Raw genomic sequence first — 20,852 nt, 5'->3', positions numbered from 1 at the left:
GTAGTAGTGTTATAGAGTGTAGTAGTGTATAGTATGGTGTATAGTGTAGTAGTGTATAGTGTATAGTGTAGATAGTGGATAGTGTAGTAGTGTATAGTGTAGTAGTGTATAATGTAGTAGTGTATAGTAGTGTAGTGGTATAGTAGTGTAGTGTATAGTGGGTATAGTAGTGTAGTGTATAGTAGTGTATAGTGTAGTAGTGTATAGTGTAGTAGTGTATCGACTGAGAGACGAACTAACGAACGACCCCCTCATCGTTGCCACGTTAAAAGCTGTCCTTCGTGCACCGTACATTGCCAACCGTGCTTGATCGCACCCAAAGCCGTGAGGAAAAGTGAGAGTGGGTCTTGGGCAGCCGCGTTATACGGGACACGAGGGTCGAGACTAACAACGGAATGGCGTTGCCAAGTGCGCGATTATCGTAGTAGCAAAAGGAACTACTGTACACGTGTAGCGGCTGTAGCTGCTACAAAGGCTACGGGCCCCGCCCTTTCAAGGGCCCCACGCTAATGCTTTCAGCTATCAATTGCGGTTCAGTGATTCTGCATTTGCTCTATTACTATAGTACTATACCGCCTTCAACTTTATGAACGACTGGGTGTTTAAGGTTAGCGATTTGTCGTATTATCCGGCTGTATAGCAAATGAAATGATACACTTACTTCACTGTACAAGTTTAAAACATCAGTGTTTTAATATTTACGTGTTTTTTTATTATTAATTTAGGGCCCCTTTATAACAACAGACGCGCCAGGCCCCGCACCGAGCACATGGCAAGGCAGCGGGGAGGCCTCGTCGTGTACCTGTTCGCCGAACTTCTTTCGCACCGCACGTCGCCCAGCGTGCACGTCGGAGGTGTGGGGGGGGGTGATGACAAACTAAACAAACAGCGGCGTCTTCATCCAGCGGCGGAGTGATCAAGGCGGGTGGCGGTGACGGCAGGCGGAGAGAGTCGCGTGAGAGGGAGAGAGGCAGCCGACTTCACCTCCTGCTCCTCCTCCTGCTGCTCCTCGCTGGCGGTGCCCCGCGTGGCGGCAGCGGAGGCTGTGGGCTGGCAGCCCGTAGCGCCCCCCACTCGCACAGAGCCCCCCACTCGCACAGAGCCACCCACTCGCACAGAGCCACCCACTCGCACAGAGCCACCCACTCGCACAGAGCCCCCCACTCGCACAGAGCCACCCACTCGCACAGAGCCCCCCACTCGAGGCAGCGCGGCTCCTCCTCGCGTTACACAAGCACCGTGGACTTGCACAACCACCACCACCACCACACACGGTGAGCACGTGGCCGTCCCCCACCACAACAACAATCACGCACGTGGCCGTCCCCCACAGCGGGCTGTGGCAGTGATGACGTAGACGATGTTAATGACGATGACGTCGACGATGTTAATGACGATGACGTTGACAATGTTAATGACGATGACGTTGACGATGTTAATGACGATGACGTTAACGATGTTGATGACATTGACGATGTTAATGACGATGACGTTGACAATGTTAATGACGTAGACGATGTTAATGACGATGACGTAGACGATGTTGATGACATTGACGATGTTAATGACGATGACGTTGACAGTGTTAATGACGATGACGTAACGATGTTGATGAAAATGACAGTGTTAATGACGATGACGTAACGATGTTGATGACGATGCATCCGGCGAGTGACGTCATCGCCGAGACACGCTGCCCGGATTCGCACGCGGGGGCTGCCACTGGGGCTGGGAGCCGCGCTGCCGATCCGCTGCGGGCTGCTGCGGGCTGCTGCCGATCCACTGCGGGCTGCTGCGGGCTGCTGCCGATCCACTGCGGGCTGCTGCCGATCCACTGCGGGCTGCTGCCGATCCACTGCGGGGTGCTGCGGGGTGCTGCGGGGCGCTGCCGATCCACTGCGGGCTGCTGCTGATCCACTGCGGGCTGCTGCCGATCCACTGCGGGGTGCTGCGGGGTGCTGCGGGGCGCTGCCGATCCACTGCGGGCTGCTGCCGATCCACTGCGGGGTGCTGCGGGGTGCTGCGGGGCGCTGCCGATCCACTGCGGGCTGCTGCCGTTCCACTGCGGGCTGCTGCCGATCCACTGCGGGCTGCTGCCGATCCACTGCGGGGTGCTGCGGGATGGACTTCGTGGGCCCCTCGCCACGCGGTGAGTGGAAGGCGCCGCTCCCCCCCTCCTCCTCCTGGCCCCGTGCCCTGCCCCTGAAACAGTCGCGGGTTTGTTGCACACTTCACGTCAGACACGCGGCCTTCGTTGAGTGCAGAGCTTCAGCCAAGCCCGTAATTATAATTCATTTTGGGGGACACACATCACCCCCAATATTCAAATATACTCAAAATGCCCCTCCCCCCCAATATATTGCTATAAAATAATTGCTATGCTATGTAAATTAAAACAATTTGCTAAAAAATTGCCCACAATATCTGGACTTGTCTTCATATAAATCAATGCATAGATTTGTGTTTATATGATTGTGGTAATGGTTGTACTTTATAAACCCCTAATCTCTGCCATTACATACAATGAAACAAGAAATGGTAAAAAAAGTTAAAACAGAGCAATGTAATACAATATACTATTAGACATTATTGTAAAAAAAGTTAATAAAAAGCCCATCCTATGTGTTAGTGAATTTTTTTAAATATTTTAGGCAGGAAATTCGTTTCTAAATTTAGATATTTTTCTGGGTTGGGACCCCCAGACACCCTGAAAGATTTGGTCCCCCCCAATGTTGACCCCATGGCTACGGCCTTGGCTTCAGCGTTACTGTAATACAAATCAATGCCGGGTGAGCTGACCCAGCCTGTCTGTTCTCTATGCGTCCAGAGCTAGTTCCTGTCTGCAATCTTAATGCTGCCCCCTGAGTGAGTGGCTGGGTTAAGTTCGGAGGGCCAAGTTCAGCCAAAAGCCATTGTGCATCCATCTCTCCAGCAAGAGAGGGCCCTCCCGCGCTCAGCCCGGTGCCCCACGGGGCAGCGGTGGCGGACAGCAAACGCCGCCTTGGCCGAGGCCGAAAGAGGGCTCGCTGCTGCTGCTGTTGTTGTTTAACTTGCCTCCGGTGGGATGGCCACGTTTTCTCAGCTGTTTGAGTCGATTGTCTAAGCCAGTGGCATCTCAAGCTTTGTTTGGCGACGGTACCCACTTTGTTGAATTTTAGTTTTCAACTGAGTTCCCTTATCCCCCCCCCCCCCACTGCCACCCTCCATTTGCTTGACCCAAAATAGTTCTGAGAAATAAATGTGATGGATAATGAACATCAGTATTGTAACCAATGGTCCATTTTGAAGTATCCTAACTATCGAGTAGCTCTTGCAAGCGAATAAAATTAAATCCACGTGTTCGCGCTCGCTGGGTTACTCTTGAAAACAGTATTGTTCACGATCAATGAGTTTAGGAAGGTGTTTTATATCGTCCTAGGTTACCATGTAGATTTAAATTCTATTGTTATTTTATATTGGCAGATTCATACGTGATTATTCACCCACGACTCTAATGTATGATGTAATTTCACTCGTTTATAAATCACCTCGCGTACCCCCCAGAGCTCTGTGTACCGCCGGTTGAGAACCACCGGTCTAATGAACAGAATGACCACACGTTAGTTCTTTTGGAGATGGTGGTCTGGATAATGCTGAGAGCCATTGTGCATGCAATCTGTGTGCGTTGTTAAAAGCCACTTGGTAGGCTCAGAAGCATCTCGGAAGTGGCTGCGCATGACATCGGTGACTTGTGTGTGTTGAAGACTGACCATCTGACAGCCGCGTAGGGAATTGGAGAGCACATTGCGCATGTTTACCGGGGAAACCCTCGCTGAGGCTCAAGACTCTTTCTCAGGAGGGTCCTGGCAAGTTTGTCGCAGTAGGAGGTTGATGTTGCTGCTGTGTGTAATCCCAATTCAGTCATTTGCATGTAATTGTTCGGCATTGGGATGTGGTTTGATCAATACTGGTTACACTGTGTGTTTAGCTATAGCAGGAAATCAGAAAACCCGGAAAACATACAAACTCCACACACTCGCATACTCTGACCATGCAGAAAATGGCGAGTACATACAAACTCCGAGTATGGAATCGAACCCAGGGACGTCTTGCTATGAGGCACAAGTGTAACCACTGCGCCACCCTGTTCAGTTGGACGCGTCTTCAGTTGGCAGCGCTGCAACTTGTCTGGGCCCACACTGCCGGGAACCTGGCGAGGAACAGATTGAGCAGCCGGCTTGCTGCCCTTGCGGTCGGATCCTCGGACCCCGGTACAGGGCACCGCGGAAAGGATTGCGACAAGGAACAGCAGTGGCGTGGAAAGCCCAGCCATTCGCAGCACTCGCCTGCTTAATTGGTGCCAATGCACTGACAATCTCGGAACAGCTCTTGTAAGAGTGAACGCGTTATGTTGTCATTGTGTATGAGCAACATATGTATCAGATAATGCAATATTATACACCCTCTGAATACATACACATTTAAAAGATTGCATACATAATGTTCTAACAACTTACAGAATTCACTCTTTGGTTCTTTCGGTAAAGTCACGTAGAAAGAAAATCAATTAAATAATAGAATACGACGTTTTGATTGCAACACAAGCAACCATCATTAGTTAGAACTAAATTTGAGAAAGAGACAAAACACAGACACGGAGACACACAGACACACTCTAGAAGAGAGAGACAACACAGAGACACACAGAGAGAGACACAACATAGACACACAGAGACCCAATGCCTCTGTGTCTAGGCCTTAAATAGAGAGGGAGGGGGGTGGTGGGGCAGAGAGAGAGGTGGGTCTGCTGTAGCAGAGAAATTAGCATGTCACTGAAATACCCAACAGGACTGGTACATTTTAAAGAGAGTTGTGTGGAAATCCACCCCGAAGCAACCGAGGGAGAGAAAGAGTGAATGGACCTATGAGAGCCTGGTACATTTAAGAGAGAGAAATAGGCAGTTTGAGAAAAAAAAATGAGCAATTTTTTTGGAAATGTAATGTAATGCAACACAGAGAGTCGGCTAACACACAGTTAGCGCATAGCCTGGTTGATCGTGTATTGCTGGTAGGCTAGTGTTTTTATTTTGGTTTGAATAAAGTTTGTTTTCGCTCTTTCCTTTAACGTCCAGGCAAGTTTGTTTTGTATTAATATTTGATCGAATTCAACACCAATTTTAAATGTGTCCGCGTTTTGATAGTCAATGAACATTGGCGTTCTCATTGCAGAGGCCGGTGCGAGGTGAACCGTGAAGAACCGTCACGAGCTGTGAATTCCTACTGCTGAGATATGGCCACAACGGAAACGAACTCCACGGAGAGGTTTGTGTAACAATTCACGACATACCCAGTGTGTGCAGGGAACCACGACCGTCAGTGACTCTGTTCTGCGATGAGTGTGCACGGAGTTGATGAGCGAGCGAGAGGTGGACGTGGATTACAGCGTGAGCGAGCGGTGTGCTCAGGGTCTACATGGACTACAACGCCACCACACCATTGGCCCCGGAGGTGGTGGAGGACATCAGCCGGGCCCTCACGGAGGCCTGGGGCAACCCGAGTAGCTCCTACGGGCCAGGTGAGTGCCAACTCGCCCGCAGCAGCGCTTTGAGGGGCTCACACTGGCTTCTTGGAAAATACGAAAATCACGTTCTTACCACCCCACCCATCACTCTCTCACCACCCTCTCACCACCCCTCTCACCACCCCTTCAACCACCCCTCTCACCACCCCTCTCACCACCCCTCTCACCACCCCTCTCACCACCCCTCCCATAACTCTCTCACCACCCTCTCACCACCCCTCTCACCACCCCTCTCACCACCCCTCTCACCACCCCTCTCACCACCCCTCTCACCACCCCTCTCACCACCCTCCTATAACTCTCTCACCACCCCTCCAACCACCCCTCTCACCACCCCTCCAACCACCCCTCTCACCACCCCTCTCACCATCCCTCTCACCACCCCTCCTATAACTCTCTCACCACCCCTCCAACCACCCCTCTCACCACCCCTCTCACCACCCCTCTCACCACCCCTCCCATAACTCTCTCACCACCCTCTCACCACCCCTCTCACCACCCTCTCACCACCCCTCTCACCACCCCTCTCACCACCCCTCTCACCACCCCTCCTATAACTCTCTCACCACCCCTCCAACCACCCCTCTCACCACCCCTCCAACCACCCCTCTCACCACCCCTCTCACCACCCCTCTCACCACCCCTCCTATAACTCTCTCACCACCCCTCCAACCACCCCTCCAACCACCCCTCCAACCACCCCTCTCACCACCCCTCTCACCACCCCTCTCACCACCCCTCTCACCACCCCTCCTATAACACTCTCACCACCCCACCCATCACTCTCTCACCACCCTCTCACCACTCCTCCAACCACCCCTCTCACCACCCCTCTCACCACCCCTCTCACCACCCCTCTCACCACCCCTCCCATAACTCTCTCACCACCCTCTCACCACTCCTCCAACCACCCCTCTCACCACCCCTCTCACCACCCCTCTCACCACCCCTCTCACCACCCCACCCATCACTCTCTCACCACCCTCTCACCACCCCTCCAACCACCTCTCTCACCCCCCCTCTCCCATAACTCTCTCACCACCCTCTCACCATCCTTCCAATGACCCTCTCACCACCCCCTCCAACCACCCCTCCCATAACTCTCTCACCACCCTCTCACCATCCTTCCAATGACCCTCTCACCACCCCTCTCACCACCCCTCCCATAACTCTCTCACCACCCTCTCACCATCCTTCCAATGACCCTCTCACCACCCCTCCAACCACCCCTCTCACCACCCCTCTCACCACCCCTCTCACCACCCCTCCCATAACTCTCTCACCACCCTCTCCACCACCCCTCTCACCACCCCTCCTATAACACTCTCACCACCCCTCCCATCACTCTCTCACCACCCCTCCTATGACCTCTCGCAACCCCTCCCAATCACCCTCTCACCAAGCAAATTCATATGACTAGCTCTTGACAGGACACCACTCGCGTGATCTCACCAGGTCACTGCACAACGTAAGCACGCTGTCTGTTGCACACCATCACCTGGGACCCCGTAGCAGTCGTACGCAGCGGTGTGCGCGCGTCCCCCATGAATGACGCACACGGCAGGTGAATTCAACCGTGAAGGCCGATCGTGCGTTACATCCAAACGCTCTTTGTCTCGTTTCCTACCATTTTGAGGTGTTATGCCTTATGCAGTGAGACGGAAACTCCTCACTGTGGGTTGGCAATATCAGAGGCCCCACTTACAAGCGGCCGAGGAGCAAGCTGGGTTTATGCATTAATAGCGCAGCATGCCATGAACATAACTACACAAAGTGACAAGAAGTTCAGGTATAGCGTATAAAATGCATAACGATTGGTCTCGTTTGGGCTGCAGGTCCGTTGGCTGGGACGGTTAATCGTAAGGTTCTATGAATAAATTCTGTCTCTCGCTCAATCAGTCTTCTTGAAATTTCTTCCGCCTTTGACACTGTTATTCACCCCACTTTTCTTTCCACTCTCTCTGACGTTCGCATCTCTGGCACTCCCCTCTCCTGGCTCCCCAGTCTCCTCCGACCACTCCGTGGCCTCCCATTCCCCTCTCAGTGTTGGCCTTCTCCAGGGTTCGGATCTGGGTTCCTCGCTATTCTCTCTCGATATTTCACCTCTTGAATCTATTACTTCCTCTTTCTGCTTTCCTCATCATTTATTTGCTGACAACGACAACCCAAGTATTTATTCTCCGTTCCCTCTCTCACCTCTGACTTGTCCACTTGTATCTCCTCCTGTCTGCCATACAGTCCTGGATGGCACTTCACTCCACTCTCAATATTTCCAAAACATCGATCATTTTCTTTCCAGCCTTTCGCTCTCTTCCACCCGTACCCACCATCTCCTCCCCTCCTCTCTCTCTGTCCTGCTTCCGCTGCCCTCAACCTTGGTGTCACCTTTCACTCTTCCCTCACTTTATCCACCAAAGTCTCCACTACTACTCACGTCTCACGCCTTCATCTATTCAACATCAGGGAAATCTTCCCTCTCATTTCACATTCTGCCCCCAAATTCCTGGTTCATTCTCTGATCTTGACCTGTCTGGACGAATGCAATTCTCTTCTTCTTGGCCTCCCTACTTCTGCCCTCACTCCCCTGCAATAAATTCAAAATGTCTCTGCACGGGTTATTTTCAATCTCCACTTTAACTCTCACACTCTGCCTCTCCTCCTTCAACTCCACTGGCTTCCTGTTCACTCCACCACTCTCTTTTCTGATACCTGACGCTCATCTTTAAATCTCTTCATGGCCTTGCCCCACCTTATCTTGCATCTAATCTCCTTCCATTTCCCCTCTCATCCTCTTCGTTCCCAATCTTCTCCATCTCTCTCTGTCGCTCCTTCTCCCAGTGCCCAATCAAGTCTTTGGTCCTCCCTCCTTGCACCCCAACACTGGAATCAACTCCACTGTACATGAAGCAGTCCCCCTCCTTAACCTACTTCCATTCCTCAATCAAAGCCTCGCCTCTTCTCTGTTACCCATTCTCGTCCCTCCCCTTGCCCCTCCACTTCCTCCCTTTTGTGATCACTAAGTACCCCTCTATCACCTTCACTCTGTCTTCAATCCTTGCACGCCCCTGTCACCTTGTTTAACTATGTCAAGCACCTAGAGTGAAGAAGGTGCTCTATACATGTAAATTAGATTAGATTTATAGAAGCAGAAGTAACTTTAATCCAGAATACAAAACTAGAGAAAGCCCTTTGGGAATGATGGCTAAACGGTGCGTGGTATTTTTATGATTATTATACCTGCAGTATTAATCAGGGCGGCCGCTGACATAGAACCGCGGACGTCCGAAACAAGCAGCCAACGCGCTGCCGCTGAGCCGCATCACTGAAGCGCTTTCTACTGAGGATTTCCCTCGCGTGGAGATGCTTTAGAGCAGCGAGGATTTCCCTCGCGTGGAGACGTTTTAGAGCAGCGAGGATTTCCCTCGTGCGGAGACGCTTTAGAGCAGCGAGGATTTCCCTCGCGTGGAGACGCTTGCGGGGCAGGCATCGAGGAGCACGCCGGACCACTGCAGTTCTGTCTCCCACGTGTGCTGCGTCGTTGACATTGTCACATCAATGGCCTCGTCACCAAGCCAATAAGCATCCTCTGGGTTGTTTTTCATGGAAATAAGTATGGACGTTCCTGTCAGGCCTCGCTCAAGCTGATCGAGTTGCGTGGCTGGGTCTGCGGTGTTCTGCGTGGCTCGGCTCTCTGTCGGTTACCTTGCAGGTCAGAAGGCAAAGGCACTTATTGGCCGGGCGAGAGAGAGCATTGCCTCCATGGTGGGAGGGTGCCCAGAAGACATCATCTTCACGTCCGGAGGAACCGAGGTATCACTGGCCCACTGGGGCCGCCGACGGCTGCCCAGGTCCTCGGGGTGTACGCTGGCGGTCATCACCCCCCACCCCCACCCTGCTCGCCCACGTGCAGCAGCCGCGTGTCTTGAACAGAACAGGGTGGCGGCCTCATGACAATAAGGGGGCTGGGTTAGATTCCCGACCCGAGCAGCTTTCTGTGTGGAGTGTGTGTGATGTTCTCCCCCTGCTCTGCATGGGTTTCCTGCAAGTTCTCCGGTTTCCTCCCATAGCTAAAAAAAACCCCAATACACAGGAGCCAGTATTGGCCAAAACCTCCCATGCTGAAGAATGATCTGCAAATGACTCAAACGGGATCTAACGCGGCAGCAACTTTGCCTCCCTTCTGAGAAAACTTGGCAGTACCCTCGTGAAAGTGAGGCTTCACACTCGGTGAGGCTTTCCTGGGTGAACAAGCGTAGCAGCAGTAATGAACGTGCCCACATGTATTGCAGCATGCACGTATCCTGTAGAGCGCAAAACCTGGCAAGGAGCGTTTGCTCGCTCTGGATTCTTGAGGGAGGCCTTAGACCCCTTGGCCTGCTTTAGGCTGCAGGTGCCACCCTTTTTACGCATCTTAAGTTGTAGAACAAAGGAAAATTAACTAAATTAGCCTTAATGTTTACATGCCGCTTGAAATATACAAGTCACACTGTGTTTAAAATATTATGAACATTGCTACGCAATTAAACTCAAATAGAACATCCGGCCCCAATCTTCCACGCGGTGTGAGTCTACACGGCAGCCTCTTTAATGCCTCGACTTAGGAACACGCAGATGGTGGACATGGATGTCTACATGATTTCAGGTGGTTAAGCTCAGGTGGTTAAGGGACTGGATCGAAATGAACAATGGAATCATTGTTGCAGAAGTAAAAGAGCAGCAACCAATTGTTATTTATAAAAATATATTTCACCTGGAAAATCGCGTGAGGCGAAACACGTGCCATTTGCAATGTGTTCATAGCCGCCGATGGACGGGTTACCGGGATTAACTCGCTCCCGTGTTTTGCTGCGCCAGGCAAACAACTTGGTGCTGCACACGGCTGTGAAGCACTTCTGGAAGACGCGGAGCGCCGGCGGGCGAGAGGACGGGGTGCCAGCTGCGGGGAGCCGAGGGGCGGCGCTGCCGCACATCGTCGTGTCCTGCCTGGAGCATGACTCGGTGCGCCTGGCGGTGGACAGCCTGGTGGCGGAGGGCCGGGCAGGTACAGGCAGAGCCCCGTGTCACCACGGGCCTCCGCGCTTTGACACCGGCACCACCTCGACAACCAGACGCGTGGCGCGGTGCTGCAGGTGGCGGCCAAGCGGCAGAGCGAGCGGCTCGCGATAGGAAGGTGGCGAGAGTTCACATTTTGGTTGGGGGTTGACTCGGCACATCATCGCTCGGGTTGATAAAATAGGTACCACTGGCAAGTCAGTCAGCAGTGATTGTCCTGTGAATAGACTCGCCCCCGCTGTAGGAATGTGGATTTTTCTCTCACTGGCTCAAGGCTGTAAAAGCCGGAACCACCTGGACTCGATCTCCCGGTCACCCACATTCTGAGATTGCTCTCTCTCCATCACGATGCTCCTCATACATGGGGCAGGGCAGCATCGCTTGTGCGTTTTCCAAGCAATAATTTATTCAACGTAAAAATGAACAGCGCACTGCAAGGACACAACAGGAGAAATATAATTACACTTGTTTTTTTATTTTACCAGGTAAGACCTACTGGGCTATATAGCTCTTTTTCAGAAGTGGCCTTGCCACAAACAATAGCTCAATGAAGTGGCTTACGTGGATTTATAGCAGCCAAAAACCGGAAGACCCGGAGAAAAATCCATGCGACCACAGGGAGAACATGCAAACTCGAAATATACAGTTTTCACTGCCGACGTCAGTGATATCATTTGTTCATCTGGAAAAACCTCACCGAGGCTAAATAAATGGGAAGTATCCTAAAAAACTGCAAATGTGAGGAGGTGTAACTCGCAGACGCTCAGCCGAGGCTGCGGAAACCTCAAATCTAAGTTGATGCCCGCTTTCCATCCCATCGCCTGGCCATGTTTCCACCGCTGGCGTCTTGCGTGCCTCATCGACCCTCCGTATGAAACTGTCATCGTATTCTCGGTCACAACGTAGACACGCAAACTAACAAAACGCCGCTCCCCCTCATCTGGTGCAGACTTTACGGCAGTGCCAGCCTCGTGGGTGACGGGGCGCGTGGAGGTGGACCAGGTCCTGGCTGCCATCCGCCCAACCACCTGCATCGTGTCCATCATGCTGGCCAACAATGAGACCGGCATCATCATGGTGAGGCGCACGGGGCTTGCGCAAGGCTAGGACTGGGGTGGAGCCAAGTCGAGCGGTAGGGATGAGCCTGAGCTGGAGCTAAGCCTTGGGTTAGGGAAGGAGACTTAACAACACACGAAGGTGCGTTGCTCACGCACACATCAGGAAGGCCCACTCCCACCGTGCTATGCATGTGTAAATGCACGTGGTAACTCTTATCTATTACAATTTTAGTCGTCGTGCGTTTTGGTGTTTTGGGCCTGTGGTCAGCAACTGTTAATAGTAAAACATGTTTGTGATGCATGTCATAGCGCACATTGCCTGCCCAGTGCTCCCAGTTGAAGGCGACGCGCTGCCAATGGGGATGGCCGCATCTTCAACTCTCTTTGAGCCGATGGCCTAGCCCATATTTCAAGAGCCGCAATGCATGTGAATACGAGACAGTGTTCCTAGAAAAATAACGTCACGAAGCGGCGGTCCTTAAAGAGCCGCTTGTGGCTCTGGAGCCGCAGGTCGCAGGTTGCCGATCCCCGACCTAAACGAGAACACGGTCACACGTCCAGCTCTACCAAGCTGGTGGTTTAGGCAAGGCTGAGAGCACCTTTTTTTTCTCACGTGTTGTGCGATGTACTCACTGCTTTGTGCGGTGACATTTTGGTATCCGGCTCTCAGAACTTTTTTGCAATACTTTGACTTTCCCGTGCACGTGGATTGTCACCGGAGTGAGTAAACTGAAGGTTGACGGGACCGATGCTGTGGCGCGGGCTCCCATAGGAGACCACGGCGCTGGCTCCGCCGTCTTGCCGTAGACGAGTCGATCGCACGGCACCCTTCTCGGACGCGTTGCCGAGAAGCGGCGGCGGAGCAAGAGGGCGAATGTGCCGCTAACGAGCACGTGTTTTGGGGCAGCCGATCGCGGAGATCTGCCGGCGCGTGCGTGCAACGCGAGGAGGGGGCGCGATGCCGCGTCTCGGCCGCGTGCTGCTGCACACGGACGCCGCCCAGGCCCTTGGCAAAATCAGGGTCAACATCGAAGAGCTCGGGGTGGACTACCTCACCGTCGTGGGGCACAAGGTACCACAAACACGAAGACAAAGGTCCCCCCGTGTAGACTTTTAAGAGGCCGCTGGGGCAAGTGCTGTTAGCGAGTAGCACCTATGAAGGCCGTGCGACACATGAGGGGGTGAGTGGCCAGCGTCACACCCGACCGCCTTTTAATGCTCTGTGGCATCAGGCCGAGTCAACTTAGGGGAGGCCCACGACTGGTTTATAAATATTTGTGACTGATTTTGGCCGTGAGCGGGAATCAAACTTGGGTCGCCGGGTTCGTAGCGCATTGCACCACCACTCCCTTTACACAAAGACACAAAACAAAATTCCCTTACTTAACCTCAACGGACTCCATGGGCAAGCACTCTTAGCCTATCTACCTATTCTTATTTTACCAGGTAAGGTCCATTGAGCTATACAGCTCATTTTCAGAAGCGACCTGGCCACAAATGATAGCTCAACGAAATGGCTTATCATCACGTGGAAATTTATATCAGCAAAATACTCTAAACGCATGTTTCTAAATGTGGGGGGGGAAACTGGAGGACCCGGAGAAAAATCCACGCAACCACAGGGAGTCGGCATCGAACCAATGACCTCCTGCATCCCAGCCGAGGGAGTTAACATCTTGCCACCGCGGCACCCCACCGTACACACACCTCACCGTACACACACCCCACCGTACACACACCCCACCGTACACACACCCCACCGTACACACACCCCACCGTACACACACACACCCCACCGTACACACACACACCCCACCGTACACACACACACCACACCGTACACACACACACACACCCACCGTACACACACCCCACCGTACACACACCCCACCGTACACACACCCCACCGTACACACACACACCCCACCGTACACACACACACCCCACCGTACACACACCCCACCGTACACACACACACCCCACCGTACACACACACACACCCCACCGTACACACACACACCCCACCGTACACACACACACCCCACCGTACACACACCCCACTGTACACACACACACCCCACCGTACACACACACACCCCACCGTACACACACACACCCCACCGTACACACACCCCACTGTACACACACACACCCCACCGTACACACACACACCCCCCTACACACACACCCCACCGTACACACACACACCCCCACCGTACACACACACACCCCACCGTACACACACCCCACCGTACACACACACCCCACCGTACACACACACACGCACCGTACACACCACACCCCACCGTACACACACACACCCCACCGTACACACACACCCCCACCGTACACACACACACCCCACCGTACACACACACCCCCCCGTACACACACCCCACCGTACACACACACCCCACCGTACACACACCCCCCCGTACACCACCCACCCCCCCCCCCCGTACACACACACCCCACCGTACACACACACCCCACCGTACCACACACCCCACCGTACACACACACCCCCCCACCGTACACACACACCCCCCCACCGTACACACACCCCCACCGTACACACACACACCCCACCTGTACACACACACACCCCACCGTACACACACACCCCCCACCGTACACACACACCCCCCCACCGTTACACACCACCCACACACCCCACCGTACACACACACACCCCACCGTACACACACCCCCACCGTACACACACCCCACCGTACACACACACACCCCACCGTACACACACACACACCCCACCGTACACACACCCCACCGTACACACAACACCCCACCGTACACACACACCCCCACCGTACACACACACCCCACCCGTACACACACACACCCCACCGTACACACACCACACCCCACCGTACACAACACCCCCACCGTACACACACACACCCCACCGTACACACACACACCGCACCGTACACACACACACCCCACCGTACACACACACACCCCACCGTACCACACACACCCCCACCGTACACACACACCCCACCGTACACACACACCCCACCGTACACACACACCCCACCGTACACACACCCCACCGTACACACACCCCACCGTACACACACCCCACCGTACACACACCCCACCGTACACACACACTCCCACCGTACACACACACCCCCCACCGTACACACACACCCCCCCCACCGTACACCACACCCCCACCGTACACACACCCCACCTGTACACACACACACCCCACCGTACACACACACCCCCCCACCGTACACACACACCCCCCCACCGTACACACACACACACACACCCCCACCGTACACACACACACACCCCACCGTACACACACACACCCCACCGTACACACACCTCACCGTACACACACACACCCCACCGTACCCACACCCCACCGTACACGCACCCCACCGTACACACACACACCCCACCGTACACACACACCTCACCGTACACACACCCCACCGTACGTACACACACCCCACCGTACACACACACACCCCACCGTACACACACCCCACCGTACACACACCTCACCGTACACACACACCCCACCGTACACACACACACACCCCACCGTATACACACACACCTCACCGTACACACACACACCCCACCGTACACACACCCCACCGTACACACACCCCACCGTACACACACACACACCCCACCGTACGCACACACACCCCACCGTACACACACACACCCACACACACACAGCGACGAACAGATACAACAAGTGGTGCATCTGTCAGTCATCTCACTCAAGCCAAAGTGAACCTAGCCTGGCACAAGCGCTGCGGTGACGTCATCACCACTTGGCGGCGAGCGTCGGCGGCTGCGGCCGCTGTTGTCATGCGCGTGTGCAGTTCTACGGGCCGCGCGTGGGAGCGCTGTGCGTGCGGGGCCTGGGCGCCGGCACCCCGCTCGTCCCCATGCTCTTTGGGGGCGGCCAGGAGCGCAACTTTCGTCCGGGGTGAGGACCGACACCCCGGCGACGTTTCTCTCGTTGAAATCGGTAAACGACAGAAACACGAGCGCGGGGTCCCGAAAGCGCAAAGATTTGCGTACCGAAGCTCTCAGCCTTATCCAGACCGCCGGCTCAAGGGAACTGAATGCGTGGGCATTTTGTCGCTTAGAGCGACAATTCATAGAGTTGGGAAATGTGGTTGGCTGGCGACATTCTGTGTGGTCCCGCGTGCTGCCTGTCCCCAGCCCTGTCCCCCACCCCCCACCCCCCACCGTGAGCAAAGCAACCCACGGAATGTCTGGCTGCTTGACGGGAAGGCACGAAGGGAATGACGCAGGCCGTTTGTCTGTTGCCAGGACTGAAAATACCCCCATGATTGCTGGCCTGGGCAAGGTGAGTGCTGCGGTGCTGTGGTCGTGGCCACGAGATGTTTAACCAAACATAGATCCATGCAGGTTTCACCGTCTAGAGACATTTTAATTATCTCTCGCACCCCACAGCCATCCCTCGAATCAAACACCTTATCTCATCTGCAGGTGTTTGCAATGTACTAATAGCTTTCAGGTATCCTCACAGAGTTTAAAATCCTTACAATGTAACGTATTCGTCAACATTTGAACACTGAAAAATGACCTGCTTAATTGATCGGTTGGAATTACATGCGGCAACATCGCCCCCTACTTCAAACTCTTGGCAGGACCCTCCTGAAAAGAGTCTTGAGACTCTTGAGTGAAGCTTTCATGGGTAAATAGATCTAATAATATTCGGGCATCATCCGATAACGTTGAGCGCACGATGATGATGACAATGTGAATGGTTTATTGGCCCAAGCCACGTGGGGTGTTGGAGGGAAGCGGTGTTGCTTGTCGACGCGGCTGAGTGTGTGGGGGCCTCGTGTTTCCTCCGCCGCACCGCTGTGGGGCGGGCAGGCCGCGGAGTTGGTGTGTCAGCACCTGGACGAGTACGAGAGGCACATGCGGCAGATGCGAGACTACCTGGAGGAACTGCTGCTGGTGAGATGTGCCACGTGACGCACAGCAGGATGGAGACCGACCCCTCGAGGAGCAGAGGGTCAGCTGGAGTCGGCTGGGATTTTCTCGGGGCTCACAGCTGCGTTCTGCTCGGCATGTGTGTCCGTGTGTCCGTGTCTGCCGCAGGCGGCATTTGGGACCGAGCGCCTGCACTTTAACGGCCACTTCTCGGGCTCCGACCGATTGCCCAACACCTGCAACGTGTCCATCCTGGGCCCCTGCCTGCAGGGTGCGCCCGCACTCCTCACTCGCCAGAGTCGTCTGCGCCATTACTGCGCGGTCGTTAAACTTGTTTACCCATAAAATGCGGGTCAGGGACTGTATCGGCATCATCCCTCATCCCTCTTGTGTTGGAACACCGCGGTCCGAGAGTTAAGAACCAAAAGCAGAGCCCTGCTCAACGAGTAAAGCATTAGACCGGGCATCCGAGGGGGCACTAGACCCGTGATGGTTCTTTTTTTATTGTCACTGAAGACTCTAAAGACACTTTATCATGGAGGGTCTTGCCAAGTTTCTTTTTGGGTCGGAGACGATCTTGCTGCGTGTGTAATTCTGATTCAGGAATGTTTTGGGTCGTTGTTCAATATCGGGACATTAGGCCAATTGCATCTCCATTGTTTGTATCGTTCACCCGGCAGACTCGCCAAGATCTTTCTCTGCTCTCAAAATAAATCATTAATTCGCCTCCTTCCCATGTTTTCCTCTCCACGCAAGTAAATGCAATGATTGGTTACACCCCATCGGCCACACGTCCTTCTGGGAGTTCGCTCTTTCAGCAGCATTGGTTGATCACAAGGAAACGCTCGACAGGTTTCGACATTCAGTGTCACGCCAACAGTCGGGCTCGCTTGAGCCAATGCTGGCGAACTGCCAGACGTTTACAGACAAAGACCTGGCTCTGTTAGATATGGGTCCTGGTTCGAGTAAAAACCATATAATATACAACACGAAATAATCATTCGCTTATGGAGAGTAACGAAATGACGATAAAATATATTGATTTTACGACTTCACTAAAGCACAAACTTTATCACTTCCACAAAATAGATGGCAAGTGTAACGCAAGAGTGTTGCGAAACCGTGCGCGTGCATGCCTTTGCACTTTGTACATTGGTGATGTGGGTGAACACCAGTACGAGCCAGATCCATGCGTCGATGGAAGGCTGCATTGGAAATGAAAGTATCTGGTTACAGCAATAAATGCACAAGTCAGATTTTAATCATTGTAGCTTCCCAGAATTGCGTGTTTGTAGCACAGTCGTCAAACGGCTTGGGGGGAGGGTGAGGATGTGATTTGGCCTACATTGCAATACTAAACTATTTGAAATGGTTTACCAGGTAAGGCCCACTGAGCGATATCGCTCTATTTTAGAAGTGACCCAGCCACAAATGATAGCGCGAGACTACCTGGCTTATCAGGTGGAAACTTATATCGGCCAAATACTCTAAACGCACGTTTCCAAATGTGGAGGGAAAAACCTGAGAATCAATACATGGTTGATGAGGCCGCCAACTCAATGCTTCTACATGTATTGATTCCATCCCGTTCACTCGCATTGACTTTACCTCCTTGGCTTTCATCCCAGTCGTCACGGTCGTCACAGTCGTAAGCCTTGTGAAGCCACGGGGTGGCGCACCGCACTGCAGCCCAGCGCGTGGCTCGGGCCGTAAGCTGACAGCAGCCCGTGTCCTACCCCCCAGGCCACAGGGTGCTGGCGGAGGCTGGCGGCCTGCTGGCGAGCGTCGGGGCCGCCTGCCACTCTGGCAACACCCACCGGTGAGCAACAGTGGCGTGACTACTCTTATTATTATTATGTTTATGCTTGTTTACACAGGAGAGTTTTACCGAGTCAACTCTTTTTCAGGAGGCTCCTGACAAGTTTTCACAGTAGCTGGTCATGTTGATACGTGAAGAGGAGTCGGAGACTGGTGAAGCGCTTCTTTAGTCTTTAAACCACAGCCACACCCGTTCCTAAAACCAACCCCGAGCACGCGTTTAACAGCCCCTTTTAAACCCTCCATCTCCGCCCTCGTTCCCAATCCACATCTCCGTCTTGCACGCCGAGTCCGTGTGACGTCAGTGTCCTTTAACCCTTGACCCCCGTCTAGTGTATTCCCGTGCGTGTGATTGGTGTGTGCTATGCCGAGTGCGGAGATTTCACGTCTGCGTGGTGCGAGTGTGAGGATGGCTCGCAGATCTCCTACATGTGTAATCCCAATTGAGAAATTTGCAGGAAATTTTCAGCATTATGATTATTTGGCCGATGTCAGTTGCATTGTGTTTTTTTTCTGTCAGTGCTTGTCGGTCGTAATTTTTTGCCAATTGGAAGACAGCAGCAGTGTTGCTGATCCATAACCCAAGCAGTGCGAGTAGTAACCCGGCTCCCTAGGAGGTCCACAGTAGCACGTGGAACAAGCTTCATTAAACAAATCATCGACACAGATCAACCTGGAGAAACCGCACTGCACCTGGAACTCAAGAGACTATCTTAGATTCTTGAGATCTCACCTGGTGAAACAAATCAACTTTAACAAATTATCTCGGCTGACGAAATCTCGTACGCTCAGCTGGCGATGAACCTAGGCCCTCGGTCGCCGGGCACGTGAACGTCTTCGGACGGCCGTGGAGTGGACGGAGCCGCGTGTCCCCACAGGCCGTCGCACGTGCTGCTGCAATGCGGCCTACCGGAGGAGGTGGCCCTCAACGCCGTGCGCCTGAGCGTGGGCCGCGAAACGAGCCGTCGCGACGTGGAGCGCGCCGTCTCCAGCCTGCGCGCTGCCGTCGCCACGCTCGCGGCACGGGGCCCCGCCGGGACTGCTCCTCGCTTCGCCACTCCTCCGGCGGAAGACTCCGTGCCCACAGAGCAAGCGTCCGTGTCAGACAATGATGTGAACTCCACTCCAATACATATTTCTAATTCCGGAGACGCTTAGAGATATAATCGAGCGAGATGGCTGGGTGGCTGACGTGGGCATTAGCGCGCCCATTTCACGTCGCTGAGATGTTCGGTTCAAATCCAGGGAGCAAGCAGCCAGGCCAAATTAAATCAGGTTCTCGTGTATCGAGAGTTGATAGCAACAGCTACACAAAATACGTCCTATTTTTAAATCCTTTATATTAAGTTCGCTTGCTTGCTTAGGACCGTGCAAATCTTTCGGTCGTTTTTTAACCCACTTCCCGTGATCCAATCGAGCTGACATTTTGCACACAGACTCGTTGTGCGTGACAATTAATTTTCGTGAAAAAAAATTTCCAAAATTTTACACTGTTTAGGGAAAATGTTTTTAATATTTAATTACCAATTGTTTAATGCTGCCAGACAATCATCTGACCCATAGGTGGCAGCCATCTCAAGCCAGAGGACAATAGGACTCTCGCCGCCCCGATGCCACGCATATAAAGGATTTATAGTGAAAAACTTTGTTTTTACGGGTTTACTTGTTATTGCACTTGTTTACCCATGGAAGCCTCAATCTCGACTCTTTTTAAGATGTATCAGTAGGGGGCGATGTTGCCACGGGAATTGTAGTAAAGTTATTTTCCAGTAATTTTTCAATACCATAAGTGTTCTTTTTTAGCTGTGGGAGGAAACTGCAGAACCCGGAGAAACCCGATGTAGAACAGTGGGAGAACATACAGACTCCACACACAAATGGAACCCAGGCCTTTCTTGCAATGGCCCACAAACGTTACCACTGTGCCGCAGCCATCCTTCCGTCTAAACATGAGCTTTCACTTAATTGGCCGGGCCCAGCTCTGAGGGCTGATTCAACTTAAATGTCTCGGGCGACTGCCGTCTGGTGACTCATTGCTGACGAGGTTTGTGGTGCTTGGCGAGAGAGGCCTCTGCAGGAATTACTCTGGGCATGCTATGGTTTAGATGGACGTTTCTAGTTTCCCGGCGTGAACCGCACGGGAGTGGGAAGTTGGTGTTTCCGACAGATTGAAATATTGCCCGAGTGAATTTTTGCGTCCAAACTTGAGAAGGTGAACCTGACAGTACAATATTCTCCGGTTTAACAATGCAGTGGAGAGTGAGACACTCCCCCAACTCTTGGATTTTTTTTAAAAAGACGACGTTTATACGGGTTAAGTGTGCAGTCGTGACGTTACACAGAACGTGAGCACCGCTGTATTCGGCGCGACGTGCAGTGGCAGCGTCTCGGCACTGCCT

General features: G+C 53.2%; 2 protein-coding genes across 5 annotated transcripts in view; one reads left to right on the top strand and one right to left on the bottom strand.

Moving 5' to 3' along the window:
* Window positions 1-1,657, bottom strand: part of LOC133343094 (DNA damage-binding protein 2-like) — a gene marked incomplete at its 3' end in the record, with an annotated part of 37,591 nt that extends 35,934 nt beyond the window's left edge. Inside the window, exon 1 of the mRNA XM_061552598.1 lies at window positions 803-1,657. The remainder of the gene's footprint in view (window positions 1-802) is intronic.
* An 18-nt stretch (window positions 1,658-1,675) lies between these two features.
* Window positions 1,676-20,740, top strand: LOC133342828 (selenocysteine lyase-like). 4 transcript variants are annotated; one of them, XM_061552134.1, is made up of 14 exons: window positions 1,676-2,149; window positions 4,132-4,250; window positions 5,209-5,301; window positions 5,445-5,554; window positions 9,270-9,370; window positions 10,415-10,601; window positions 11,562-11,689; window positions 12,578-12,742; window positions 15,546-15,652; window positions 16,003-16,039; window positions 16,576-16,659; window positions 16,804-16,906; window positions 18,379-18,454; window positions 19,332-20,740. In XM_061552134.1, exons 3-14 carry the CDS (start codon window positions 5,270-5,272, stop codon window positions 19,609-19,611), a joined length of 1,410 nt encoding a protein of 469 aa, XP_061408118.1. In that variant the 5' UTR covers window positions 1,676-2,149; window positions 4,132-4,250; window positions 5,209-5,269; the 3' UTR covers window positions 19,612-20,740. The 4 variants fall into 4 exon arrangements, with proteins under 4 accessions (XP_061408118.1, XP_061408117.1, XP_061408119.1 ...); XM_061552133.1 differs by lacking the exon at window positions 4,132-4,250 and having other exon boundaries at window positions 1,677-2,149; XM_061552135.1 differs by lacking the exons at window positions 1,676-2,149; window positions 4,132-4,250 and adding an exon at window positions 2,195-2,217.
* The last annotated feature ends 112 nt before the right edge of the window (window positions 20,741-20,852 follow it).

The sequence above is a fragment of the Lethenteron reissneri genome, chromosome 16 (assembly GCF_015708825.2).
Source record: "Lethenteron reissneri isolate LAM-NWPU_2019-01 chromosome 16, ASM1570882v1, whole genome shotgun sequence".
Taxonomy (NCBI): domain Eukaryota; kingdom Metazoa; phylum Chordata; class Hyperoartia; order Petromyzontiformes; family Petromyzontidae; genus Lethenteron; species Lethenteron reissneri.
This window is presented reverse-complemented; position numbering and strand designations above follow the sequence as displayed.

Excerpts from the sequence above, each read along its gene's own strand:
- LOC133342828 (XM_061552134.1), top strand. The coding sequence starts at position 5,270 with ATGGCCACAACGGAAACGAACTCCACGGAGAG. Across the intron at positions 5,302-5,444 it reads GAAACGAACTCCACGGAGAG|GGTCTACATGGACTACAACG; the intron begins GTTTGTGTAACA and ends CGGTGTGCTCAG. Across the intron at positions 11,690-12,577 it reads ATGAGACCGGCATCATCATG|CCGATCGCGGAGATCTGCCG; the intron begins GTGAGGCGCACG and ends GTTTTGGGGCAG.